The 27,585-nt window shown below is 41.6% G+C and overlaps 1 protein-coding gene across 2 annotated transcripts in view; it reads left to right on the top strand.

Annotated features, from left to right (window-relative positions):
* Positions 1 to 27,585, top strand: part of CSMD1 (CUB and Sushi multiple domains 1) — a 2,980,041-nt gene that overhangs the window by 2,445,351 nt on the left and 507,105 nt on the right. For both annotated transcript variants that reach the window (XM_073675393.1, XM_073675394.1), the window contains exons 41-42: positions 11,963 to 12,172; positions 21,241 to 21,429. In XM_073675393.1, the coding sequence (XP_073531494.1) occupies positions 11,963 to 12,172; positions 21,241 to 21,429 (399 nt within the window). The remainder of the gene's footprint in view (positions 1 to 11,962; positions 12,173 to 21,240; positions 21,430 to 27,585) is intronic.

Raw genomic sequence — 27,585 nt, 5'->3', positions numbered from 1 at the left:
ACCATCCAGTAAGAATTTCCTAGCTTTCCCTAATACATATAACTGCTGTCTGAATTAGCAATCTGACATATGAAACACAAACTGTTTTATTAACTTAGCTAGCATAATACACTGAACAATATTAGGAAGGATACACCGGTCTGTTTACCTTCAGAGTCTGAGCTTTATCCATGGGGGCCTTTCTTCGACCCCTTTGCCCTCCGATAACTTATCACACCAGGCCCTAACAGGAGCCAACTCCGAACTCCTGCTGGGTCTTGTAATCTAGGCTGTAGACTGTTCCTTCTATCACAGACCTGTCTTTATTGCCTCCAGTTCTTAGGGCACAGCTCACATCCTTCTCCTTCCCAGTGATCAGGCCTCCGTGTCAGCTGTTCACTTGATCGGCTATTCTATTCTGTTGATCAGGCCTCCTTGCCTGCTGCTCACTCGAACAGTTATTCTTTTCTGTTGAACAGGCCTCCTTGCCTGCGTCTAACTCGATTGGGCGACTCCGTTCGATTGATCAGGCATCCATTCCTGACGCTCACTCGATTGGGGAATTCCATTCCATTGATCACGCCTCATTGGCAAAAAGAATGCCTTCTTCTTTGGAAAGGGTATGCACACCTGGGCTAATCAACCACCAATAATAGTCTTACGTTCCCAGCCACATTGATCTAGAGTTTGGCTGTAAACCAATGCAGTCCTTGCTCCACTTGCAACTTAATACAATCTGGGCGATAACTGACTTTCTAGTCTGGCCCCCAAGGATTTTATATTTTCTTTTTGAGTCATAGCTAGTGTTGAGCGATACCTTCCGATATCGGGAAATATCGGATCGGATTGGATCGGACCGATACCGAAAAAGTATCGGATATCGCCGATTCCGATACCGGAAACCAATGCAAGTCAATGGGACAGAAATATCGGAATGAAAATAAACCCTTTCTTTCCTTGTAGGTTAATTCTACATGAAGGAAAACAACTAAGAATAATGTAGAATGTATTGGGGGAGGTGGGGGAGACAGTAAAGGCATAGAGGTTTAGCCCAATCAAATGGAATAGCAGGAATTAATTTTTTTTTTTAAGACGTTCTGAGTTACGGAAATATTGACTATGTTAAGTATTTTTATATATTTATGTTTCACTACTTCCATGCTCTTCACCTTCTTTTTTACTTCTCCCACACTTTCTCTTTCATCATCTTCAGCATCTTTTTCATCCACTTCTTCTTCACCTTCTTCACCTTCTTCGTATTATTCTTTTTTTTTACATTCTTCATATTCTACTTCTTCATCTTCTTCATCTTCTTCTTCATCATATTCTTATTTGTGGCAGGCATTCCTGTAGTTGTTATCTATAAAAGGTTGGACATTACACCTTTCGTTCTGCCCGTCACAAAAGATTTACAACAGGATTTGTCCGCGTTCAGTTTGGCCTGCAGCAGCAGGTCTTTTCCAGGGGCACCACAAGGAGGAACGGACTCACCCCCATACACAGCTTAGTCATCTTCTGCTTATAATTTAGATATTATCTTTTGCTCTGATTTTTAGTCTTATGCTTAATGTTCTTCCGCTTTTTGTTCTGCAGCTTCTTGTATTTCTGCTTCTTGGCTTTCTGTCTCTTGTTCTTCTGTATCTTGGTGCTTGTCTTCTCTTCTTTGTCCTCTTGGTCAACTTCTTCAGGGTCTTGGTCTTCTTCGGGGTGGTCTTCAGGGTCGTCGTCTTCGGGGGTCCTCATCTTCGGGGTCCTCGTCTTCTTCGGGTTGGTCTTCTGGGTCCTCGTCTTTGGGGTCCTCATCTTCGGGGTGGTCTTCAGGGTCCTCGTCTTCTTCGGGGTGGTCTTCAGGGTCCTCGTCTTCGGGGTGGTCTTCAGGGTCCTCGTCTTCTTCGGGGTGGTCTTCAGGGTCCTCGTATTCAGGGTCGTCGTCTTCGGGGTCCTCGTCTTCTTAGGGTGGGTCTTCGGGGTCCTCGTCTTCAGGGTCCTCGTCAGGGAGATCTAGAGTGATTACCAAGAATCATTTCAAAAAGCTTGAACTTGGAAATGTAGCAGAAGGTACAAGAGCCAATGGAACTGCCGAAGACCAGCTGACGGTACTGGAACTCGGTTACTAAGCAGGAGGTACCTGTGCCAGAAAGCACTACCAAGGACCAGCAGACGTTGGTGGAACTTGGATACCGAGAAGGAGGCACCTAATCCAAAGGCACTGCCGAGAACCAGCTGACGGTACTGGAACCCGGATGCTTAGCAGAAGGTACCCATGTAAATAAAAATTCAAGGCCGCGAGCCGGCCGCAGTTACCAAAACCCACAGTCCTACAGGGGGTGCTTGTCCTATTGGCACTATGGAACCAGCCTTCATTGCCAGATCCCGCAGCCCACATAGGAGTCACCTAAACTGCAGGGACCATAGAGTCGGCTAACCCGACCGCAACACGACAGGACAACGCATTGGAGGCAAAGTGACGTTGACACTACCCGGAAACAGCTGGCGTGCTGGAACCAGGCTGGGCAGGAGGGAGTACCCGTGCCAAAGTCACTGCTGAGAACCAGCTGACGGTACTGGAACCCGGATGGGTAGTAGAAGGTACAAGAGCAAATGGAACTACCGAGAACCAGCTGGCGGTGCTGGAACCCAGGGTAAATACTAAAAACAGAGTGGAGCCAGAGGTGTAATTGGAGCAAGTTTTAAATCCGTAGTACAGTGGAGGTGGACAAAGCAGGAGAATTTGCCGGACACACAGCTGGGGATCAGCTGACGTTACTGAACCCCAATAACACTGGAGCAAGCGTTGAGTGTGCAGACAGCATTTCTGAGCAGCAACTAGCGGTATTGGAGCCCAGGGTAAATACTAAAAACGGAGGAGCCAGAGGTGTATTTGGAGGAGGTTTTAAATCCGTAGTACATTGGATGTGGACAAAGCAGGAGAATTTGCCGGACACACAGCTGGGGATCAGCTGACGTTACTGAACCCCAATAACACTGGAGCAAGCGTTGACTGTGCAGACAGCACTTCTGAGCAGCAACTAGCGGTATTGGAGCCCAGGGTAAATACTAAAAACGGAGGAGCCAGAGGTATATTTGGAGGAGGTTTTAAATCCGCAGTACAGTGGATGTGGACAAAGCAGGAGAATTTGCCGGACACACAGCTGGGGATCAGCTGACGTTACTGAACCCCAATAACACTGGAGCAAGCGTTGACTGTGCAGACAGCACTTCTGAGCAGCAACTAGCGGTATTGGAGCCCAGGGTAAATACTAAAAACGGAGGAGCCAGAGGTATATTTGGAGGAGGTTTTAAATCCGTAGTACAGTGGATGTGGACAAAGCAGGAGAATTTGCCGGACACACAGCTGGGGATCAGCTGATGTTACTGAACCCCAATAACACTGGAGCAAGCGTTGACTGTGCAGACAGCACTTCTGAGCAGCAACTAGCGGTATTGGAGCCCAGGGTAAATACTGAAAACGGAGGAGCCAGAGGTGTATTTGGAGGAGGTTTTAAATCCGTAGTACAGTGGATGTGGACAAAGCAGGAGAATTTGCCGGACACACAGCTGGGGATCAGCTGACGTTACTGAACCCCAATAACACTGGAGCAAGCGTTGACTCTGCAGACAGCACTTCTGAGCAGCAACTAGCGGTATTGGAGCCCAGGGTAAATACTAAAAACGGAGGAGCCAGAGGTGTATTTGGAGGAGGTTTTAAATCCGTAGTACAGTGGATGTGGACAAAGCAGGAGAATTTGCCGGACACACAGCTGGGGATCAGCTGACGTTACTGAACCCCAATAACACTGGAGCAAGCGTTGACTGTGCAGACAGCACTTCTGAGCAGCAACTAGCGGTATTGGAGCCCAGGGTAAATACTAAAAACGGAGGAGCCAGAGGTGTATTTGGAGGAGGTTTTAAATCCGTAGCACAGTGGATGTGGACAAAGCAGGAGAATTTGCCGGACACACAGCTGGGGATCAGCTGACGTTACTGAACCCCAATAACACTGGAGCAAGCGTTGACTGTGCAGACAGCACTTCTGAGCAGCAACTAGCGGTATTGGAGCCCAGGGTAAATGCTAAAAACGGAGGAGCCAGAGGTGTATTTGGAGGAGGTTTTAAATCCGTAGTACAGTGGATGTGGACAAAGCAGGAGAATTTGCCGGACACACAGCTGGGGATCAGCTGACGTTACTGAACCCCAATAACACTGGAGCAAGCGTTGACTGTGCAGACAGCACTTCTGAGCAGCAACTAGCGGTATTGGAGCCCAGGGTAAATACTAAAAACGGAGGAGCCAGAGGTGTATTTGGAGGAGGTTTTAAATCCGTAGTACAGTGGATGTGGACAAAGCAGGAGAATTTGCCGGACACACAGCTGGGGATCAGCTGACGTTACTGAACCCCAATAACACTGGAGCAAGCGTTGACTTTGCAGACAGCACTTCTGAGCAGCAACTAGCGGTATTGGAGCCCAGGGTAAATACTAAAAACGGAGGAGCCAGAGGTGTATTTGGAGGAGGTTTTAAATCCGTAGTACAGTGGATGTGGACAAAGCAGGAGAAATTGCCGGACACACAGCTGGGGATCAGCTGACGTTACTGAACCCCAATAACACGGCAGCAAGTGTTGACTGTGCAGACGGCACTTCCGAACGCCAACTGGCGGTGTTGGAGCTCAGGGATAATACTGAAAACAGAGGAGCCAGAGGTGTAATTGGAGAAACTTTCAAATCTGTAGTAGTGAGAATGTGGACAGAGCAGGAGAAATTGCCGTCCGCACAGCAGGGGAACAGCTGACATTACTGAACCCCAATAACACGGCAGCAAGTGTTGACTGTGCAGACGGCACTTCCGAGCGCCAACTGGCGGTGTTGGAGCTCAGGGATTACAGTTCAGGTGGTCGAAACATGAACACAACAGGAGACCTGGATACTGTTGCCAAACAATTATTTATTCTGGAAGAGGACTGGCAAATTCATGAGAGATCCAGGCCTTGTTCATTTTGAGAAAAGTAAGCCGGTCAACGTTATCGGAGGATAGTCGCATGCGACGGTCTGTTAGTACACCACCTGCGGCACTAAAGACGCGTTCCGATAATACACTAGCAGCAGGGCAAGCTAGCACCTCCAATGCATACTGACTAAGCTCTGGCCATGTATCCAGCTTACAGACCCAAAACTTGAAGGGAGAAGAGCCGTCTGGGAGTACACTAAGAGGGCAAGACATGTAGTCTGTCACCATCTGACGGAAACGTTGCCTCCTGCTGACTGGAGCCGTCTGTGATGGTGTAGACATTTGTGGCGGCGGGGACACAAAACTTTGCCATATTTCGGCCATACTGGTCTTGCCTTGTGCTGAGGCACTGCTTCTGCTCCCTCTTTGTGCAGAGCTTCCTCCACTGCCTCGACGCACTGAGCTGCTTTGTAAAGCACTAGCAGCACTGCTCTCGGTTGGAATGGAGAACATGATGGAATGCACCAGTGCATCTTGGTACTCCCGCATTTTACGCTCCCGGTTCAACGGTGTTATGAGGCTTTGTAAGTTGTCCCGGTAGCGAGGATCTAGGAGGGTGGACACCCAATAATCAGCCGTGTTGAGAATGTGGGCAATGCGGCGGTCGTTTCTCAGGCACTGCAGCATGAAATCAACCATGTGCTGCAGACTGCCAACTGGCCAAGAAACGCTGTCCCCTGCTTGAGGCGTGATCTCTGCCTGCTCTGCATCAGCCCACCCTCGCTCTAGATACTGACTACTAGAGCATTGTGTACCTCCCTCCTCTGGACAGATGTCTTCCTCATCCATTGACTCCTCCTCATCCTCCTCACAAAGTGTCCCCTGCCTAGGCCTTTGTGAGGAACCACGTTGGGCAGACTGTAGAGAAGCAGATGGCATTTGTGACTCCTCATCCTCCACCTCTTCCAAAACCTCGTCCCTTAGTGCTTGCAGTGTTTTTTCAAGCAGGCAGATAAGAGGGATAGTCATGCTGACTAGTGTATCATCTGCACTCGCCATCCGTGTGGAATAATCAAAGGCACGCAAAACGTGGCAAATGTCCTTCATAGGGGCCCACTCAGTGGTGGTGAAGTGTGAACAGCGCGCACTGCGACTTGTTTGCGCCTGCTGCAGCTGGTACTCCATTACTGCTGCCTGCTGCTCACACAACCTCTCCAACATATGTAACGTTGAATTCCACCTGGTGGGTAGGTCACATATGATGCGATGTTCCGGAAGACGTAATCGGCGCTGCAGAGCTGCAATGCGTGATCTTGCATTGCTGGAACGCCGCAAGTGAGCGCACTCTATGCGGACCTTGTGAAGCAGTGCATCAAGATCCGGATAGTCCCTCAAAAAACTCTGCACGACCAAGTTGAGCACATGTGCCAGACATGGGATGTGAGTGAGGTTGCCTAGGCCCAGAGCTGCCACCAGATTTCGGCCATTGTCACACACTACCATGTCTGGCTGGAGATTCGCTGGCACAAACCACACGTCGCTCTGCTGCTTGATGGCATTCCAGAGCTCCTGCGCTGTGTGGCTTCGATTCCCCAAAGAAATTAATTTTAATACGGCCTGTTGACGTTTGGCCACGGCTGTGCTCATATCGGTCATCATAACAGGTAACCGTTCACGGGTCGATGTGGAGGTAGACCGTGACGGCTCCTGCAGCGCAGATTCAGAGGAACTGGAGTATGAGGAGGAGTCAATGTGTACAGACTGGATTCCTGCAATCCTTGGAGTTGGCAGAACACGTACAGCGCCACTCTCAAGATTTGTACCCGGCTCCACAACATTTACCCAATGGGCAGTGAGGGAAAGGTATCGTCCCTGTCCATGCTTACTGGTGCACGCATCGGTGGTCAGGTGGACCATGCTACTGACGGCGTTTTGTAGCGCATGTTTAATTTTTCCCTCCACATGATGTTGCAGGGCAGGGACGGCTTGCCTGCTGAAATAAAAGCGGCTGGGCACGTTGTATTGTGGTACTGCCAATGCCATAAAGTTACGGAATGTGTCAGTCTCCACCAGCCTGAATGATAGCATTTCAAGGGCCAGTAGTTTAGCAATGCCAGCATTCAGAGCCTGTGCTCGGGGGTGGTTTGCCGAGTATGGGCGCCTTTTCTCCCATGCCTGTGCAAACGATGGCTGTAGACTGGCCTGGGAGTGTGAGGATGACTGGGAAAGTGGTGCTGTGGGTGGAATTACACTGTGTCTCTGTACAACAGTGCCAGAAATTCTTCCATGGCGATCCTGTGAGGAAGCCGAACCAGCTGTGTGTGAGCTGGAGGAAGAGGCTACAACACGAGCTGAAGAGGTGGTAGGTGGCGCTGTAGGTTGGCCTAGGTCTTCAGTGTGTTTTTGTAACTCCACCACGTGCTTGGTCCGCACATGTTTCCACATATTTGTGGTATTGAGGTTGCTGACACTTTTCCCTCTTTTCACCTTCTGATTACACAGCTTGCATTTGACAAAGCAAATGTCATCTGCAACTGTGTCAAAAAAGGACCAGGCACTGCAAGTCTTGGGAGCGCCCACTTTGGATTTTGGAAGAGCCATGCTCCTAATGGGTGCCGAAGTGGAGGCTACAGGCAACCAAGTCTGCCCCCTCCCTCTCCCTCCTTTTTGAGCCGTTCGGGGAATCTCTTCCTCAGAGCTGCTCCCACCACCTTCCTGTCCCTCACGCCATGATGGGTCAAGGACCTCATCATCTACACCGCCCTCTTCAAACAACTGCTTCTCCTGGGTAGTCTCGACAGCACAGTACGCACCAGAAAGTGGCACCTGAGTCTCATCATCAGATGCGTACTGAGGTGTTCTGCTGACCATAGGCACTGGCCCACCCGCCTCTTCAGATTCAGAGAGACAAAACGGTTGCGCATCACTGCATACTACCTCTTCTTCAAATTCTCGAATTCTGCTTGGCTGGCCCCCTCTTTCCAAGCCAAGAGATTCAGAGAACAGAAGTAGATATGGCTCCTGTCCAGGGCTCTCTGACTGCCTGGGCAATTTGGCAGGTGATGAAGAGACAGATGGGTGCTCTTCAGTGCTCAGGACCTGAGAGGATCTGGAACTAATTGAAGTCGATGCGTTAGCTGCCATCCATCCGACAACGGCTTCAATTTGGTCCTCGCGCAGCAGTGGGGTACGGCTAGCTCCTACTAAGCTGCGCATAAAGGACTGTTCCCTGGTAAAACTGGGGGATGCTGAGTCACTGGTGCCCGCAGCAGGCACAGAATCCCCAAGTCCTCTCCCTGCAGGCACAGAATCCTCACGTCCTCTCCCTGCAGAAACTCCACGCCCACGCCCACGACCACATGCCTTACTCCCTGCCTTCTTCATCTTGGTAGACTGATAAAGATACGCAGAAAAGTACTAAGGGCTTAGTGTGCTTATTCCTGAACAGCTGCTAACAGGTATAAGAAACACTAATTTTATAAAGTGTGGACTAGACTTTAATATGAGCTAATGTGGCCTACACAACTGTAAAGTGGAGTGTTTAGTGAACTTTATTTTAGTTTTTTTTGTCACAAAAAGACACTGGATGTGCCTAAAGATGTAATAACGATAGTATCATAAACTTTTTGTAGCTATTACAATGTAGGAAGGTAACCTACAATGCAATAGATGAGGCTGCAAAAAATAGGCTAATACTAATCTGGCTGGGGCTGCAGGGCCCAATGCTGCAGAAAGGCTCCTCTACCTACTCCTATATAGTGTGTTTGGAACCAATTTAGCTGAATACGGATGGAACCACCACACTAATAGGAGATATCAGGAAAAATTATGAATTGGCAATAAGGGACAATGTATGAGGCAGTGACACACACTGAGTGCACTACAGCCAGACGGGGTTGAAGCACACACTACAGGGTGAGCTGCACTCATACACCAGACCTTGCAGACAGCGGTGAACAGTACAGATGCAGAGCACTGTGCACTAGCGCTGCAAGACCAAAAAAATTTCTCTATCTACTCCTATATAGTGTGTTTGGAACCAATTTAGCTGAATACGGATGGAACCACCACACTAATAGGAGATATCAGGAAAAATTATGAATTGTCAATAAAGGACATTGTATGAGGCAGTGACACACACTGAGTGCACTACAACCAGACGGGGTTGAAGCACACACTACAGGGTGAGCTGCACTCACACACCAGACCTTGCAGACAGCGGTGAACAGTACAGATGCAGAGCACTGTGCACTAGCGCTGCAAGACCAAAAAAATTTCTCTATCTACTCCTATATAGTGTGTTTGGAACCAATTTAGCTGAATACGGATGGAACCACCACACTAATAGGAGATATCAGGAAAAATTATGAATTGGCAATAAGGGACAATGTATGAGGCAGTGACACACACTGAGTGCACTACAGCCAGACGGGGTTGAAGCACACACTACAGGGTGAGCTGCACTCATACACCAGACCTTGCAGACAGCGGTGAACAGTACAGATGCAGAGCACTGTGCACTAGCGCTGCAAGACCAAAAAAATTTCTCTATCTACTCCTATATAGTGTGTTTGGAACCAATTTAGCTGAATACGGATGGAACCACCACACTAATAGGAGATATCAGGAAAAATTATGAATTGTCAATAAAGGACAATGTATGAGGCAGTGACACACACTGAGTGCACTATAACCAGACGGGGTTGAAGCACACACTACAGGGTGAGCTGCACTCACACACCAGACCTTGCAGACAGCGGTGAACAGTACAGATGCAGAGCACTGTGCACTAGCGCTGCAAGACCAAAAAAATTTCTCTATCTACTCCTATATAGTGTGTTTGGAACCAATTTAGCTGAATACGGATGGAACCACCACCCTAATAGGAGATATCAGGAAAAATTATGAATTGGCAATAAAGGACAATGTATGAGGCAGTGACACACACTAAGTGCACTACAACCAGACGTGGTTGAAGCACACACTACAGGGTGAGCTGCACTCACACACAGAGACCTTGCAGAAAGCGGTGAACAGCACAGAGAACTGTGCACTAGCACTGCAAGGCACAGCGATTTATAAAGTAGCTTGGGTAAAGCAGAATAGACCAAATAGGTAGCTAAAACTGTCGCTCAGAACAACAGCGTCCTATCCCCAACTGAATTCACAGCAGAGTGAGCTCAAAATGGCGGCGGCGGCTTTTAAAGTGCATCATGACATCATTTCAGCAGCCAATCACAGCCATGCCATTAGTTAAGATGCCTACATGCCTAACAGGATGTGCCCACACTTCTTAGGATCCTCATTGGCTGAATAAAATGAAAATGGCTCATTGCATTATGGGAACTTCCGATTCCGGTATACGATATTGCAAAAGTATCGGAATTAAGTATCGGAATTCCGATACTGCGAATATCGGCCGATACCCGATATTTCAGTATCGGAATGCTCAACACTAGTCATAGCAGATCACATGTCCTTTTTTATCTGGGTTCTCTCAACCTTCCATATGAGCAGTCCTTTTTTCTGTGCTTCTTTGGTCTTATTTTAGTTCCTATCAATAGTGTCTTTGGCCACTAGATGACAGCATCCATTCACATATGCTTCCCACCTTGATCCTTTCATATGAGTAACTCATCTCTATAGAGATATGTGCATATTTATAGGTAGTAATGTAACAAATTCTTCAGGAATTTCCTCTTATATTGACTAATTCCAAGAGCCTTAAAGGATTCTTACAGGACTTTATTTTACTATGAGCTTCAAAACTAACAGGCCGGTAGTTGCTAGCTACCTGTCTATTCTATTCAGCACCGACGATTCAGCCGCTCTACTTCAACAAAGCAGCTTTTCCTGGATACCCTGTTGACAGGTCATGACTGTCAACATCATGCTGATTGACAGCTAGCTCACTATAGTTATGAAGCAGGGAGCCAAATGTCCATCTGCATGATGTTGTCAGTCATGCCTTGTTAGCAGAGCAGAGTGAAAAAGAAGCTGCTGGGTTTGTCGACATGATGTCAGCGGAAGCCACTGTATCACCAGCAGGAGTGGTCTGTGACGGCTCTGTGCTGGCAGAGATTTGCTCTGGGTACAACAGACTGGTAGGTAGCACCTACTTTCCTGTTAGCTTTAAGATCTATATTAAAAAAAAAAACAGTCTTGGATAAACTCTTTACGTTTTTTATTTTCCCATTAATATAGCTGTTTAACAGCTGTATTTTTGTGGTACAAACTTTAATTTTTATTGACCTTATTTTGAGATTCATATAAGTTGGTTACATCCATTTAATTGGCTCAGACCACTGTCAGAACCATTATTTCAATTGAATATTATTCAGTTGCTAGTTAGTTATATATGTTTACACCTTGGTATTTTGTATTGTTTACCCACCATATTCAAAAGAAGGGATCTTCTGTGTTGCTCCAATAAATATAGGGATTCTTTTTTTTTGTTTTAATTTTACATGTGGCATATATTTTATGTGTATGAATAAAAGTTGCTTTTTAATATACCTCCCAAATTCTAAGAGCCATCATTTTTTGGATAGTTGTCAGCAGCATGATGTTTGACATTATTTGGGGATTAATGTATTTGTATTGCCTGTATAGTGTACCTACACCATTAGCATAAGATAAAAAATAATTACTTTGAATACTTTTCATGCAGATGAAAATTCACTGTGCAGTGGGATAGGAGACTTAATTAAATGTTTTTTTTTTATTTTAACTATACTTTTTCTATCCTACTAGTGAGTTAAAAGCTGTGATCAATTCATCACAAACATGTAGTAGTATAGAAGTCTATGAGGCCTTGCTTATGGAGATGTTACAACGGGAGACTGACTGTCAGTCACTGTTGGGCATCCACTACTGTTTGCATGAGCACATCTTTTGCATCTGTGTAATCATTTTAGCATAAATGTAACTCAAGGAGCCCAAAACAAGGCCAGTACAATAAATCATATTGTTTTTTGCTTAATGTATTTATCCATTTGTCATAGTCACATGTAACTTTCTTTTTATTGTTTTGTAGGTGCTCACATTCAATTTGAAAATTTTTCAACTGAAGCGAATCATGACATTCTTGAATTTCAAAATGGACCTTCTCACCCGGGTTCTCAAATTGGGCAATTTAGTGGTAACGAACTTCCAATATCTTTGCTCAGCACAACACATGAAGTTCTCATTCACTTTTTTAGTGATCATTCTGAGAATCGCCAAGGATTTAAGCTTGTTTATCAAGGTAAGATGATTAAAAATATACATTGATTTATTCTGCATAATATTAAAGGGGATTTTAACAATTACATTCATGATAGAAGCGATGCTATTCTTTCATATCTGGTATCTTTTTCTATCAAACATGAATTGCATACCCTGTTATTATGAGGATTTGATGCTTATTATTAGTAGACAATTAAAACTACTAATTAAAGTAATCCTCCAACCTGGCACTAAAATTGACAATACATTTTGTCATATTTGGTCACTCTACCTGGTGCTTTCCATTTTCCTCCTGCTTTTCTCTTTACTAATACAGGAATTAGGGTCTACCTGCATCCACGAAGGGTATTGCAATGGCATGAGGAGTAGAGTGCTAAGACTGAACCACAATTTCCGTGCCATTACTGTGCTATGGTGGTGTGGTTCAGTCTTATCATTGCTCCCTATGTCACTCCATAAGCCACTCCAGATGAAGTAGAACCAAAAAAGTAGGGTGACTATATATGATAAATGTATAGTCATTTATCAGTGCCAGGGTACATGTTTGTGGCTTATACAGAAGTCTGGCACTAGGGGCCTAAAACAGGTAAAAGGAATATGCTGTATAAGTGGAGTGGCATTGCTAATATTCTTTATAAATAAGTATATACTGAATGATGGGACATACTGTATCAGAGAGCTCTCCCAGACTTATGAGCTAAGTACAATATAGGGTGACTAAGCCTGGGGAAAGAGAAGAAAATCACTGCAGAAGAAGGTCAAGCTGTGACCCTAGCTGTGAAGATGGATACAGTATAACGTAATTGATACTAGTTTATGAAACATGATAGACAATGATTCTTGTTAGTGATTGAGACTAAAGGAAAGGTTTGCACTACAAATGGCTTATCTTTGTGGGGAAAGAAAATGCTAAAAATCCTATTGCATAAGAGATATAATAGCTTTTTAAACTTATTTTGCAATTCAGAATACATTTTTCAAATCAATCTTATAGAACTGCTTGTATGAATTCCTACGGGATTACACATACACTTTACAATCCTTTTCACACTGAGCTGTTTCCGATAGCTGTTAGCTATAGCTTGAAACTCAGTCAAGTGTATTTTTTATTAAAGAGGTATTCACATTTTTTTAAAGTGACTGCATAGTGTTAGGACTCCAATAACTTGAGTTTGAATCTAGTGCAGTTCGAGTTTTTAGGGAGCAGAAACATGCTGTTTTTAAAGAGAAGAAGCAATAAAGCTAATCTTGCAAAAAACTAGACCTATTCTTGTAGCTGTTTCATGCTTGTGTACTTTAAAGAGAGCATAATTCCCAGCATGCAGAATATTATAGCTATAAAACACAGTGGGAAACTAGGATATTTGTAGCTGGCGTGGCTATGTAGTGGCAGTGGAATAAAAATAGGATGGGGCAGGTAAGGAGATATCTGGCACTGTAGTGCCAGGAACGTCAGCCCGACAGCAGCAGTATTACAGTATGAATGACACAGTGTGGCCCATCAGCAATGGTGGTAATAGAATTGTGTAGATGACAGATATCAGAAAGTCAGGCAGGCAGATGGTGTGGCCACTTAAATCATTGGCATCAGCTGTTGCAACTCTGTTTGCTGATGAGCACGAGTTTGATGCTGCAGCAGATAAAACATCTGGTCCATCACATAATATATATTGTGATTTCTGCTGTCTTGATTATTTGTACAAAAAAAAAGCGCAATAGGGTCTTATCCACATTAAAAAGATAAGTATTTATAAGCAGAACTGCTCACCTTGTGTGGTTGTGTGAGACACAACACTTATAGAGCCTGAATAACAAATGCAGCAGCTTCCAAGAAAACAGTAAATTTAAATAGCAGGATAGGAAGTTTTCTACCCTCTCCGGAATACACCACAAATATCGGTAATAGAATTATAGGTTTATTGTCAACACGTTTCAGAGTCCACTGACTCCTTCATCAGGACAACCATACTTGATTGTAATTGTATTTTTGGTACATGTGGGGGTGTGCAACCCAAAAAAGGTATTCACAATTTTGACAAAAATGTAAAAGTTTATTAAAGAAATTGCATTACATATTTCCAAGAATTGTGGTTTGATTATTTACAACGATTTTGTCCTTCATGCCCTGCTCTGTGCAGGGCCCCAATGCTGCGCAAAGTGCTACCGGGGAAAGTTACACCAGATGCAGAAACAAAAAAATTAAATTTTACCACATATTACAAAGAAGGTGAAAGTCATGAAATGCATTGAAAATGTGATGCTTGGAACACAATTAATTTTGTTTTGGAAAAAATTTAGCATTTTGTGACACAATCTGGTAGGTACGGCTTTTTTCATAAAATAATAGCAGTTAGATATAATCTATTGAGACTGAGCACACAAGATTCTTTCGCAAAAACAGCTAACTCAGGTGGGTCGACATCGATTCTGGTGAACTTGGATGTATAGAAGTTCCGTTTCCACACAAATAGACAACTATACATACGTTTCTCAGGCACAAAATAGGTTAACTGGTGACGCAATAGAGGAAGAGAAAGAAGAGTATAGAGTATAGTAGGATGATGATGGGACTGACGTCAATGACAAGGCACTACTTCTGGGTACGAACTGGTTATCAGAAAGACAATAATGAAGAGGGTAACTTGAGCCTTCCTCATCTTGTTGGTCAGTTTGCTTTCCCCACATAAGCAGATGATGCCATTTTACCTGCTGATGGAGTGAAATACATCCAAGTTGATGTTTTTCTGGATGTACACAGCTTATTTTCCAACAACACAGCCGGCACACTGCAATAGATTTGTCCTCCGTTAATGTGGGAAAAAAATTCCCAAAAGCTGAGATTCCATCACATAAGAGTTACCATCATGACTATAACCACAGATTTCCAGCACTCTTGAGTCTCCTACATCATGTGCAGTAATGCCTGCTTCAGAGCTGACTATGAACATGTGGATTTGCCCCAGAGGATCTTTTAGTTGCAGGTTGCTCACGCTGTGCATTACCAAGGCCAACACCAACACCCTCCTTCTCTGATAAGATCACCTCCTCTCCACACCTGTCTGGTTCTCAGGTCTTGTCCACCAGAGAATCATTATCATCATAGTCATCATCTTTGATTTGGGTAGCAGTTGCCTCTGGCATTGCTTGGCTATCCCTAATCTTTAATAGTCCCACTGATAGTCCTTCTGATTGATTGTACTAGAGCATGTGATGTGATGGATGCAGTGCATACATTATGGGTAAACCTGCCTGGTTATGCCTAATGTCATCAGACCGTAAGTAAAATGGTGCTGGATTTTTTAATTTTTTCAGATCCTCACTTATCTAATCACAAAGTGTTTGAATTTGTGGGAATCTGAGAATTTAAGGAAATTCCACTCAAAGTCGTCGATCCCCACAGATTGATCCAGTCTTCTCCACCATTGATCATAATGTGAAAGCATATCCTAGCGATATGCCATTACTTTACAAGATAGGAGTACCTCTTTAAGAAAGTTGAGTTATCTTCTTCAAGTAATAAGTATTTGAATTAAGCTTATTGATGACTAGCAGCTGAAAAGTGAAGGTAATAGTAGATGAATACAAAGAGAGGTAGATTTTGAAGAAATAGGAAAATTAGAATGCCTACTATAGGTACATGAAACAGAAACTACTTCTGTACAATTTTGTAGTGCCTCGTATACTTAGATTGCTTTCGCAGTGACATTTGGAGCAGTATGAAAAGTTGTTTTCTTTTATGCACATCAAATTACATTTTGTAACCTTTCACATGCAATAAAGAATTCGGCTTCCTCCACAGGCATAATATTTATGCATGCCTGTGTGTAATTTTTTTTTTTACAAATGCATTTTGAACAGTTAGCAGATAACAGGCAGCATATTTCTAACGACTCAAACTATAGTATAGAAATGAACTTTTTTCTTATTTCTATAATTGAATTGGAGCAAGGAAGGGTTAATAATGCAATTGAATGCCTTAATAATCTACTTCTAATCACTTAATTTTATCTCATATATTCAACATTTTGTTTTTATACATTGTGTTAAATAAGTAAATGAATGTAATTGTCGGTTTTCAATTTTTGCCCTTATTCTTGACTATTTAATCTGCTGTTGTATTATCATTTTTACAAAAAATCTATTTAATTCATATGGGAAGGACAGGAACATTTTGTGCTTCAGCAATAGCCGAAAACATGCTGTTTTATGAGGCTTCTTGTTTTTATAGCTCATGCTTCACAAATTCATGTGGCTGCTTTGAAGATATTTATATTTTACTAGTTTTATAAATCTAACAGTACTAATTACGGTCGACAGTGATGTAATATAAATAGTTATCTTTTAAATGTACATTTGATTTACCAGCTACCATAATTTGCAGAAGATACTGTACTTTTAAAGACCTCGTGTGATGATATATTTTGTTATTACCATGCTGAGGAGAACATTTATTTGAAATTCTTTATTGAGTTATATCAAAAGCTTTCATGGTCATCTTGCTATCAGGGTTCCCTGTAGATTTTCAAAATGTTTATAGATTTATTTTTTTATTTTAATTTATTTTTTAAATTTAACGTTTTCTTCACCCAGAATAAGGGAATTTAATATCAAATATGAGAAATCCATTTATTAGGTAAAGTAGATAAGTAAAGAAATGTGAGTAAATTTTATTAGCATCGAAAAGAGCAGTTTTAAAATGACATTTTGGGTCCTTTTGAAATGAACTATAGACTGGTATAATTACCATTCTATAGCTGGGTGCTCAAATATTTAGGCAACTTTGGAGAATTATGATTTATTTGTGGATCATTTTTACTGTCATCTGTTGTTTTTACACTTATGTAATGTATCTAATCAAAATAATGACTTCAAGACAAAGAAAATAATTACTAGTTCCTCTAATACAATGTTGGGTAAAATATGTAGGGAATGGTTTGCGAACCTTTACTTAAAGGGAATCTATCACCAGGTTTTTGCCACTTAATCTGAGAGCAGCATAATGTAGATAACGAGACCCTGATTGCAGTGATGCGTCACTTACTGGGCTTCTTGCTACAGTTCTGATAAAATCACTGTTTCATCATCAGGAGATTATCCCTGGAGGACTAGTAAACCTGCTGCCATATAGTCCTCCGTATTCGTGAGCAGTGTATAATGCCGCTCCCAACACTGATTGGCAACTTTCTGCCTATGAACAGTGTTTACAGAAATCTGCCAATCAGTGGTGTGAATGGGATTATAGAGAGGTCAACATTTACAGGCCTTGTAGAGCTGTAGCAGATAAAAGTGTTATTTTATCTAAACTACAGCAAGCAGCCCAGTAAGTGATACATCACTGGAATCAGGGTCTCAGCCCCACCATCCCGCTGCTCTCAGATGGGGTACAAAAACCTAGTGACAGATTCAATTTTAAGTTGTCCGACTGGTTATTTGTCACAATGCGTCCAGTTAATTTTTACAGCAGTACCATTTTGAAGCAATACAATTATTTCATACTTTTGTGCCCTTTAAAAAGTATTGTCCATATTTTCATAACAGCATAGTAGAAATATTGGCACATAATTGCATATTCCATTGTGCCCAACAAGCAACATTACTCTTTCCCTTCTTCCAAGCACATACTGTATAAGTGGTAGTAGTCGTAATAATAGTAGTAATTGAATAACTCAAGACACATAGCTTGGCAGTGTAGTTAGTGCTGCAACAGGCAAGACACACAACAGGCAAGACACACAATCAAGACACCTAGCTCCACACATAGCTCCACAGTGTAGTTAGTGCTGCAACAGGCAAGACTAGTCATACAAATATGCAGTCTATAGTGCCTGGAAAAAATACACATATGCTATCCATGGTCTTGAATACCTGGCTGTCTTCTGACAGAAATTTCATGAATGTGGCAACCTCTTCCTATGTCTATCCATACTGTTATAAATTATCAAATGAGAAAGTAAGTCAGGATCAAATTCTCAGTCACGTGTCAATCTCGGTATCTAAGAGAAATATGAAAGAGATTCCCTGACAAGCAGCAGGATCAATTAAAAATGACTTGTCAGCAAAATATTCGACCACTAACTAAAAGTGCTTATCACATTCAAACCTTGCTTATAGTATTTATTTCGGGCATTTTTGCGAGAGCCACTCTTGAAATTTTAATCACAAGTGCAGCAGGACGGGACCTTCCAGCTCTGCCGTGCTCTCTCCCTTTTCCCTGCCCACCACCGGCATCACGTATTTGACTGACAGGTCACTTTTCTCTTAGTGATCTGTCTCTTTTTCGGAGGCGCCATCATTGACTGGGTTTATTTCATCAAAAGGCATGACCAGTAGGCTCCTAATGACAAAGACCTAGAAAATGACATTTAACCACTCATATATAAATATAAATATATTTTTATTAAATATAAAACTGTATATATCATATAGCATAAAAATACATACAATGAATTGGGAGCTACACAATGTATTAGAATAACATTATATGTGAAGCGACTGCGCAAGGCAGGTCAACAGCATATAATCTTATGGTAAATATAGCATAGAGGATCACTATATATGTAAAGAGGTTATAACCAGGGTATATATACAGTACAGACCAAAAGTTTTGACACACCTTCTCATTTAAAGATTTTACTGTATTTTCATGTCTTATATTCTAGGTTCTTCAAAGTAGCCACCATTTGCTTTGATAACTGCTTTGCACATTCTTGGCATTCTCTTGATGAGCTTCAAGAGGTAGTCACCGGAAATGGTTTTCACTTCACAGGTGTGCCCTGTCAGGTTTAATAAGTGGGATTTCTTACCTTATAAATGGGGTTGGGACCATCAGTTGTGTTGTGCAGAAGTCTGGTGGATACGCAGCTGATAGTCCTACTGAATAGACTGTTAGAACTTGTATTATGGCAAGAAAAAAGCAGCTAAGTAAAGAAAAATGAGTGCCCATCATTACTTTAAGAAATGAATGTCAGTCAGTCCGAAAAATTGGGCAAACTTTGAAAGTGTCCCCGAGGGCAGTTGCAAAAACCATCAAGAGCTACAAAGAAACTGGCTCACATGAGGACCGCCCCAGGAAAGGAAGACCAAGAGTCACCTCTGCTTCTGAGGATAAGTTTATCCGAGTCACCAGCCTCAGAAATCGCAGGTTAACAGCAGCTCAGATTAGAGACCAGGTCAATGCCACACAGAGTTTTAGCAGCAGACACATCTCTTCAACAACTGTTAAGAGGAGACTTTGTGCAGCAGGCCTTCATGGTAAAATAGCTCCTAGGAAACCACTGGTAAGGACAGACAACAAGCAGAAGAGACTTGTTTGGGATAAAGAACACAAGGAATGGACATTAGACCAGTGGAAATCTGTGCTTTCGTCTGATGAGTCCAAATTTGAGATCTTTGGTTCTGATTGGCATACTGAACCAGCTTGGCTACCACAGCATCTTGCAGCGACATGCTATTTTATCCGGTTTGCGTTTAGTTGGACCATCATTTACCAGACCTGAACCCAATCGAGATGGTTTGGTGTGAGCTGGACTGCAGAGTGAAGGCAAAAGGGCCAACAAGTGCTAAGCATCTCTGGGAACTCCTTCAAGATTGTTGGAAGACCATTACCAGTGACTACCTCTTGAAGCTCATCAAGAGAATGCCAAGAGTGTGCAAAGCAGTCATCAAAGCAAAAGGTGGCTACTTTGAAGAACCTAGAATATAAGACATATTTTCAGCTGTTTCACACTTTTTTGTTAAGTATATAATTCCACATGTGTTAATTCATAGTTTTGATGCCTTCAGTGTGAATGTACAATTTTCATAGTCATGAAAATACAGAAAAATCTTTGAATGAGGAGTGTCCAAACTTTTGGTCTGTACTGTATATATATATAGTGTAACACATATATGGTAATGACACTCAAACAAGATAATAATTAAGAGCCAAAGTGTGAAAAAAGGGAGAAACCTGTGGTACAAATACACACCTATAAAAACTAGGTTAAAATCATAAAAATATCACATAAATATAGCTGGACCTAACAAAAGGAGAAGTTCCAGCTTCAGCATACATTTCACGTAAACTTTCTCTCTCACTCTCTCTCTCCTTGAGAAAGCTTAGGTGAAACATACATCAGAGCAGGACCTCCTTCTTTTGATTGATCCAGCTATGTTTATGTTTATAAACCAACATATCCAAGGGCTACATGCTAGCTCCGGAAAATTAAGTGAAATATGCTAAGATTAAAACATTTTAATTTTATTAGACTCAACTTTAATAAAAAAGGAAATATTAAAATAAATAGGAAACAGTGTAAAATACAGCCGTGGATCAGCATTTCATATAATTACTGGTTGCATAGATTGTAATTTTTTAATCTTAGCATATATCGCTTAATTTTCTGGAATTATCATGTAGCCCTTGGATATGTTGGTTTGTTGCAAGTTAGAAGTGGTATGCAATCTGTGTTTATGTTTATGCAAAATGATCATTCCTTGGGTGAAATTATCTTTTGGTTTGCCCAAAAGATCATTGTTCTTTGCAGCGCATCATCCTGGTTCTGCAGGATTTTCACTGGATCTGTACTGCTAAGAACAATAGCAACCAATACCCACTGAAAGACCATTCAATGCACATCTGAAGCATGCCTGCCTCTGTAAAGAGGCTATTAAGCAGCCACTGAGCAACAGTCAAGTAGCTGATCGTAGGTTGTTTAGTGCCACCAGCCCTCACTTTTACTGTATTAATAAATAGTTTACTTTGTATGAAGTTTTTACTCCCCTGTAAGCTAAAAATCTTGGCTATTTGCTGCTGCTGTTTATAGATTTGATCCATATAATGCTGAAAAATACTACAATTTAAGTCAATTAGACGGTACACAACTATGTACTGATTGGACCTCCTAATGGCGGCAGCAGGCAGCTAAGACTTTTCCAAGTAGCAGTCTTCGAGAGAGGTACATTTAATTTAATCTCCAGGCTCTCAATTTCGTTTGTCTTCTATTTTGTTTAAAATCTTATTAATTCCCTGCCTTGTAAACACTTTGATTTCTAAAACTGTCTGCAGCTATCACTTTAATTTATTTTATCCGTTGACTTTTTTTTCAGCTTATGAATTGCAAAATTGTCCAGATCCTCATCCATTTAAGAATGGCTACATCATTAATTCAGATTATAGCGTGGGACAATCAATAACTTTTGAATGTTATCCAGGATATGTTCTGATAGGACACGCTGTTCTCACTTGCCAGCATGGTATTAATAGAAATTGGAACTATCCTTTTCCAAGATGTGAAGGTAAGTGCATTATCTTAAGAGCTTGTTTGCCAATTACTTTGTTTTTTAGTGTTTTAGGGAGCAGCGTGGAAGGCTATATTTTTTAAAAGTAGAAATTAATTAATACAGGGTCAAAAAGTATTGAGTGCTGACTTTGTAACTCAGGCATATAAACTGAATCTTATCACCGGAGTTGGTTTGAAGTTCTTTGTTCCATGTGTATAAGGAGCATGGCATTCTTAACAAGCAGTTATTTATTGTTAAGGAGATTAACATTACCACTTGCACCTTCTCTCTCTGGAGACAACTAAATATGATGCCATAAATGGGGCTATTTGCTTTGTGATTCATTAGCCCTAATGTTTCATTATTGCGGAAGTATTCAGCAGTTTCTCATAGTGCAATGATTGTGTCTGCATTTTATGCTTCACAAAACCTTTGTTGCTAAGGTTAATAATCTGAAGAAAAAGTAGTCAATAACTTTGTAGTCATGAAAAAAAAGCCCACAATAATGCTCATTTTATACAGCTTGGCTTAAATGAAGTGTAACACACTGTACCTTCATTTAAACAAAACTAATGACTACATTAATTATTTGTAAAGTGGAGCACAAGCAGTTTTTTCAGGGAGGAAAAAAGCAGGCTTACCTTTTTGCTTTTTACTTTGATTCCTCTTCTTTATATAGTTAATTGGAGGAATAATTTTTGTGATGTTTATAAAACTCTAATAAGTTTTATAAAAATAATATCTGTCTCTGTAATGATTAATAAATTAATTAACGGCAATAATTGCATTCACAATTAAAAATCTTCCACCAGTAAATTTAAAGTGGAATTCTAGCTGACGGCTGCAAAATTAGACTTTAAATATAAAGCTATATGAACTTGCTCTGTTTTACTAGTTGTGGCCACAATTCTTCTTAAAAAGAGATGAGCGAACCCGAACTTCAAAATTTTGGGTTTAGTATGTAGTGTCTGGTGCTAAACTCCGAACATTGACTTCTACCGTAAGTCCATTTTAATGTACGGAGTTCAAGGTAAAGTCCAGGGACGAGAGAGAGAATATTTTCCTGCTCCAAAGTTTGGGTACCCATTATTTTCAATGGGGTTCAGGTTTTGGTTCAAGTTTGGGTACACTTCTGGTAACCAAACCGAACTTTGGACTAAAGTTCGGGTCAGGTACCAGAACCTGAACTTCCACGGGTCCGTTCATCCCTAATACTTATAGTAGCACCCCTCAGTCAGGTTTTATTCATAAGTATGGCTATTCCTGCATGGCATTGTTCAGGTCAGTCTATCCCAGAGAAATGAGTTGAGTGGACTAATGTCTCTTCACTCACTTGCAGCATTGACATATATAAAGAGGTGAGTGGACTAATGTCTCTTCACTCACTGGCATCATTGACATACATAAAGAGGTGAGTGGACTAATGTCTCTTCGCTCACTTGCATCATTGACATACATAAAGAGGTGAGTGGACTAATGTTTCTTCGCTCACTTACATGATTGACATATATAAAGAGGTGAGTGGACTAATTTCTCTTCACTCACTTGCAGCATTGACATATATAAAGAGGTGAGTGGACTAATGTCTCTTCACTCACTGGCATCATTGACATACATAAAGAGGTGAGTGGACTAATGTCTCTTCGCTCACTTGCATCATTGACATTTATAAAGAGGTGAGTGGACTAATGTCTCTTCACTCACTTGCATCATTGACATATATAAAGAGATGAGTGAACTAATGTCTCTTCACTCACTTGCAGCATTGACATATATAAAGAGGTGAGTGGACTAATGTCTATTCACTCACTTGCAGCATTGACATATATAAAGAGGTGAGTGGACTAATGTCTCTTCGCTCACTTGCATCATTGACATTTATAAAGAGGTGAGAGGACTAATGTCTCTTCGCTCACTTACATCATTGACATATATAAAGAGGTGAGTGGACTAATGTCTCTTCACTCACTTGCAGCATTGACATATATAAAGAGGTGAGTGGACTAATGTCTATTCACTCACTTGCAGCATTGACATATATAAAGAGGTGAGTGGACTAATGTCTCTTTGCTCACTTGCATCATTGACATATATAAAGAGGTGAGTGAACTAATGTCTCTTTGCTCACTTGCATCATTGACATATATAAAGAGGTGAGTGGACTAATGTCTCTTCAGTCACTTGTATCCTTGACATATATAAAGAGGTGAGTGGACTAATGTCTCTTCACTCACTGGCATCATTGACAAACATAAAGAGGTGAGTGGACTAATGTCTCTTCACTCACTTGCATCATTGACATATATAAAGAGGTGAGTGGACTATTGTCTCTTCATTCACTTGCAGCATTGACATATATAAAGAGATGAGTGGACTAATGTCTCTTTACTCACTTGCATCATTGACATATATAAAGAGGTGAGTGGACTAATGTCTCTTCACTCACTTGCAGCATTGACATATATAAAGAGGTGAGTGGACTAATGTCTCTTCACTCACTGGCATCATTGACATACATAAAGAGGTGAGTGGACTAATGTCTCTTCACTCACTTGCATCATTGACATTTATAAAGAGGTGAGTGGACTAATGTCTCTTCACTCACTTGCATCATTGACATATATAAAGAGGTGAGTGGACTAATGTCTCTTTGCTCACTTGCATCATTGACATATATAAAGAGGTGAGTGGAGTAATGTCTCTTCACTCACTGGCATCATTGACAAACATAAAGAGGTGAGTGGACTAATGTCTCTTCACTCACTTGCATCATTGACATTTATAAAGAGGTGAGAGGACTAATGTCTCTTCGCTCACTTACATCATTGACATATATAAAGAGGTGAGTGGACTAATGTCTTTACACTCACTTGCAGCATTGACATACAGTACAGACCAAAAGTTTGGACACACCTTCTCATTTAAAGATTTTTCTGTATTTTCATGACTTTGAAAATTGTACATTCACACTGAAGGCATCAAAACTATGAATTAACACATGTGGAATAATATACTTAACAAAAAAGTGTGAAACACCTGAAAATATGTCTTATATTCTAGGTTCTTCAAAGTAGCCACCTTTTGCTTTGATGACTGCTTTGCACACTCTTGGCATTCTCTTGATGAGCTTCAAGAGGTAGTCACCGGAAATGGTTTTCACTTCACAGGTGTGCCCCGTCAGGTTTAATAAGTGGGATTTCTTGCCTTATAAATGGGGTTGGGACCATCAGTTGTGTTGTGCAGTAGTTTGGTGGATACACCGCTGATAGTCCTACTGAATAGACTGTTAGAATTTGTATTATGGCAAGAAAAAAGCAGCTAAGTAAAGAAAAACGAGTGGCCATCATTATTTTAAGAAATGAAGGTCAGTCAGTCCGAAAAATTGGGCAAACTTTGAATGTGTCCCCAAGTGCAGTTGCAAAAACCATCAAGCGCTGCAAAGAAATTGGCTCACATGAGGACAGCCCCAGAAAAGGAAGACCAAGAGTCACCTCTGCTTCTGAGGATAAGTTTATCCGAGTCACCAGCCTCAGAAATCGCAGGTTAACAGCAGCTCAGATTTGAGACCAGGTCAATGCCACACAGAGTTCTAGCAGCAGACACATCTCTTCAACAACTGTTAAGAGGAGACTTTGTGCAGCAGGCCTTCATGGTAAAATAGCTGCTAGGAAACCACTGCTGAGGACAGGCAACAAGCAGAAGAGATTTGTTTGGGCTAAAGAACACAAAGAATGGACATTAGACCAGTGGAAATCTGTGCTTTGGTCTGATGAATCCAAATTTGAGATCTTTGGTTCCAACCACCATGTCTTTGTGCGATGCAGAAAAGGTGAACAGATGGACTCTACATGCCTGGTTTCCACCGTGAAGCATGGAGGAGGAGGTGTGATGGTGTGGGGGTGATTTGCTGGTGACACTGTTGGCCATTTATTCAAAATTGAAGTTATACTGAACCAGCATGGCTACCACAGCATCTTGCAGCGGCATGCTATTCCATACGGTTTGCGTTTAGTTGGACTATGATTTACTTTTCAACAGGACAATGACCCCAAACACACCTCCAGGCTGTGTAAGGGCTATTTGACCAAGAAGGAGAGTGATGGGGTGCTACGCCAGATGACCAGGCCTCCACAGTCACCAAACCTGAACTCAATCGAGATGGTTTTGGGTGAGCTGGACCGTAGAGTAAAGCCAAAAGGGCCAACAAGTGCTAAGCATCTCTGGGAACTCCTTCAAGATTGTTGGAAGACCATTTCTGGTAACTACCTCTTGAAGCTCATCAAGAGAATGCCAAGAGTGTGCAAAGCAGTCATCAAAGCAAAAGGTGGCTACTTTGAAGAACCTAGAGAATAATACATATTTTCAGTTGTTTCACACTTTTTTGTTAAGTATATAATTCCACATGTGTTAATTCATAGTTTTGATGCCTTCAGTGTGAATGTACAATTTTCAAAGTCATGAAAATACAGAAAAATCTTTAAATGAGAAGGTGTGTCCAAACTTTTGGTCTGTACTGTATATAAAGAGGTGAGTGGACTAATGTCTATTCACTCACTTGCAGCATTGACATATATAAAGAGGTGAGTGGACTAATGTCTCTTTGCTCACTTGCATCATTGACATATATAAAGAGGTGAGTGGACTAATGTCTCTTCGCTCACTTACATCATTGACATATATAAAGAGGTGAGTGGACTAATGTCTCTTCACTCACTTGCAGCATTGACATATATAAAGAGGTGAGTAGACTAATGTCTCTTCACTCACTGGCATCATTGACATACATAAAGAGGTGAGTGGACTAATGTCTCTTCACTCACTTGCATCATTGACATTTATAAAGAGGTGAGTGGACTAATGTCTCTTCACTCACTTGCATTATTGACATATATAAAGAGGTGAGTGGACTAATGTCTCTTTCCTCACTTGCATCATTGACATATATAAAGAGGTGAGTGGAGTAATGTCTCTTCACTCACTGGCATCATTGACAAACATAAAAAGGTGAGTGGACTAATGTCTCTTCACTCACTTGCATCATTGACATTTATAAAGAGGTGAGAGGACTAATGTCTCTTCGCTCACTTACATCATTGACATATATAAAGAGGTGAGTGACTAATGTCTCTTCACTCACTTGCAGCATTGACATATATAAAGAGTTGAGTGGACTAATGTCTATTCACTCACTTGCAGCATTGACATATATAAAGAGGTGAGTGAACTAATGTCTCTTTGCTCACTTGCATCATTGACATATATAAAGAGGTGAGTGGACTAATGTCTCTTTGCTCACTTGCAGCATTGACATATATAAATAGGTGAGTGGACTAATGTCTCTTCACTCACTGGCATCATTGACATACATAAAGAGGTGAGTGGACTAATGTCTCTTCACTCACTTGCAGCATTGACATATATAAAGAGGTTAGTGAACTAATGTCTCTTTGCTCACTTGCATCATTGACATATATAAAGAGGTGAGTGGACTAATGTCTCTTCGCTCACTTACATCATTGACATATATAAAGAGGTGAGTGGACTAATGTCTCTTCACTCACTTGCAGCATTGATATATATAAAGAGGTGAGTGGACTAATGTGTATTCACTCACTTGCAGCATTGACATATATAAAGAGGTGAGTGGACTAATGTCTCTTCGCTCACTTACATCATTGACATATATAAAGAGGTGTGGACTAATGTCTCTTCACTCACTGGCAGCATTGACATATATAAAGAGGTGAGTGGACTAATGTCTCTTCACTCACTTGCAGCATTGACATATATAAAGGGGTGAGTGGACTAATGTCTCTTCACTCACTTGCAGCATTGACATATATAAAGAGGTGAGTGGACTAATGTCTCTTCACTCACTTGCAGAATTGACATATATAAAGAGGTGAGTGGACTAATGTCTCTTCACTCACTTGCAGCATTGACATATATAAGAGTCAAGAGCTGCAAATGTTAATTGCTCGGAATTTACGTCTGGTTCTTTAAAAGATCTTTTCTTCTTTGTTAGTCTTATGCAATACAAGCTAAAATATTTCACCATGAGAACTATAGAACCATAAAATGAAAGGTAGCTAAACCTTTGGGCTACAGAGAAATTACACTGCATAGTCCTTACAAAAGTAATTTAAAGGAACCTTCCACCAAAATCTTGCC

The sequence above is a fragment of the Phyllobates terribilis genome, unplaced genomic scaffold, assembly GCF_046119375.1.
Source record: "Phyllobates terribilis strain yellow unplaced genomic scaffold, ASM4611937v1 Scaffold_3__8_contigs__length_932513732, whole genome shotgun sequence".
Lineage (NCBI taxonomy): Eukaryota > Metazoa > Chordata > Amphibia > Anura > Dendrobatidae > Phyllobates > Phyllobates terribilis.
This window is presented reverse-complemented; position numbering and strand designations above follow the sequence as displayed.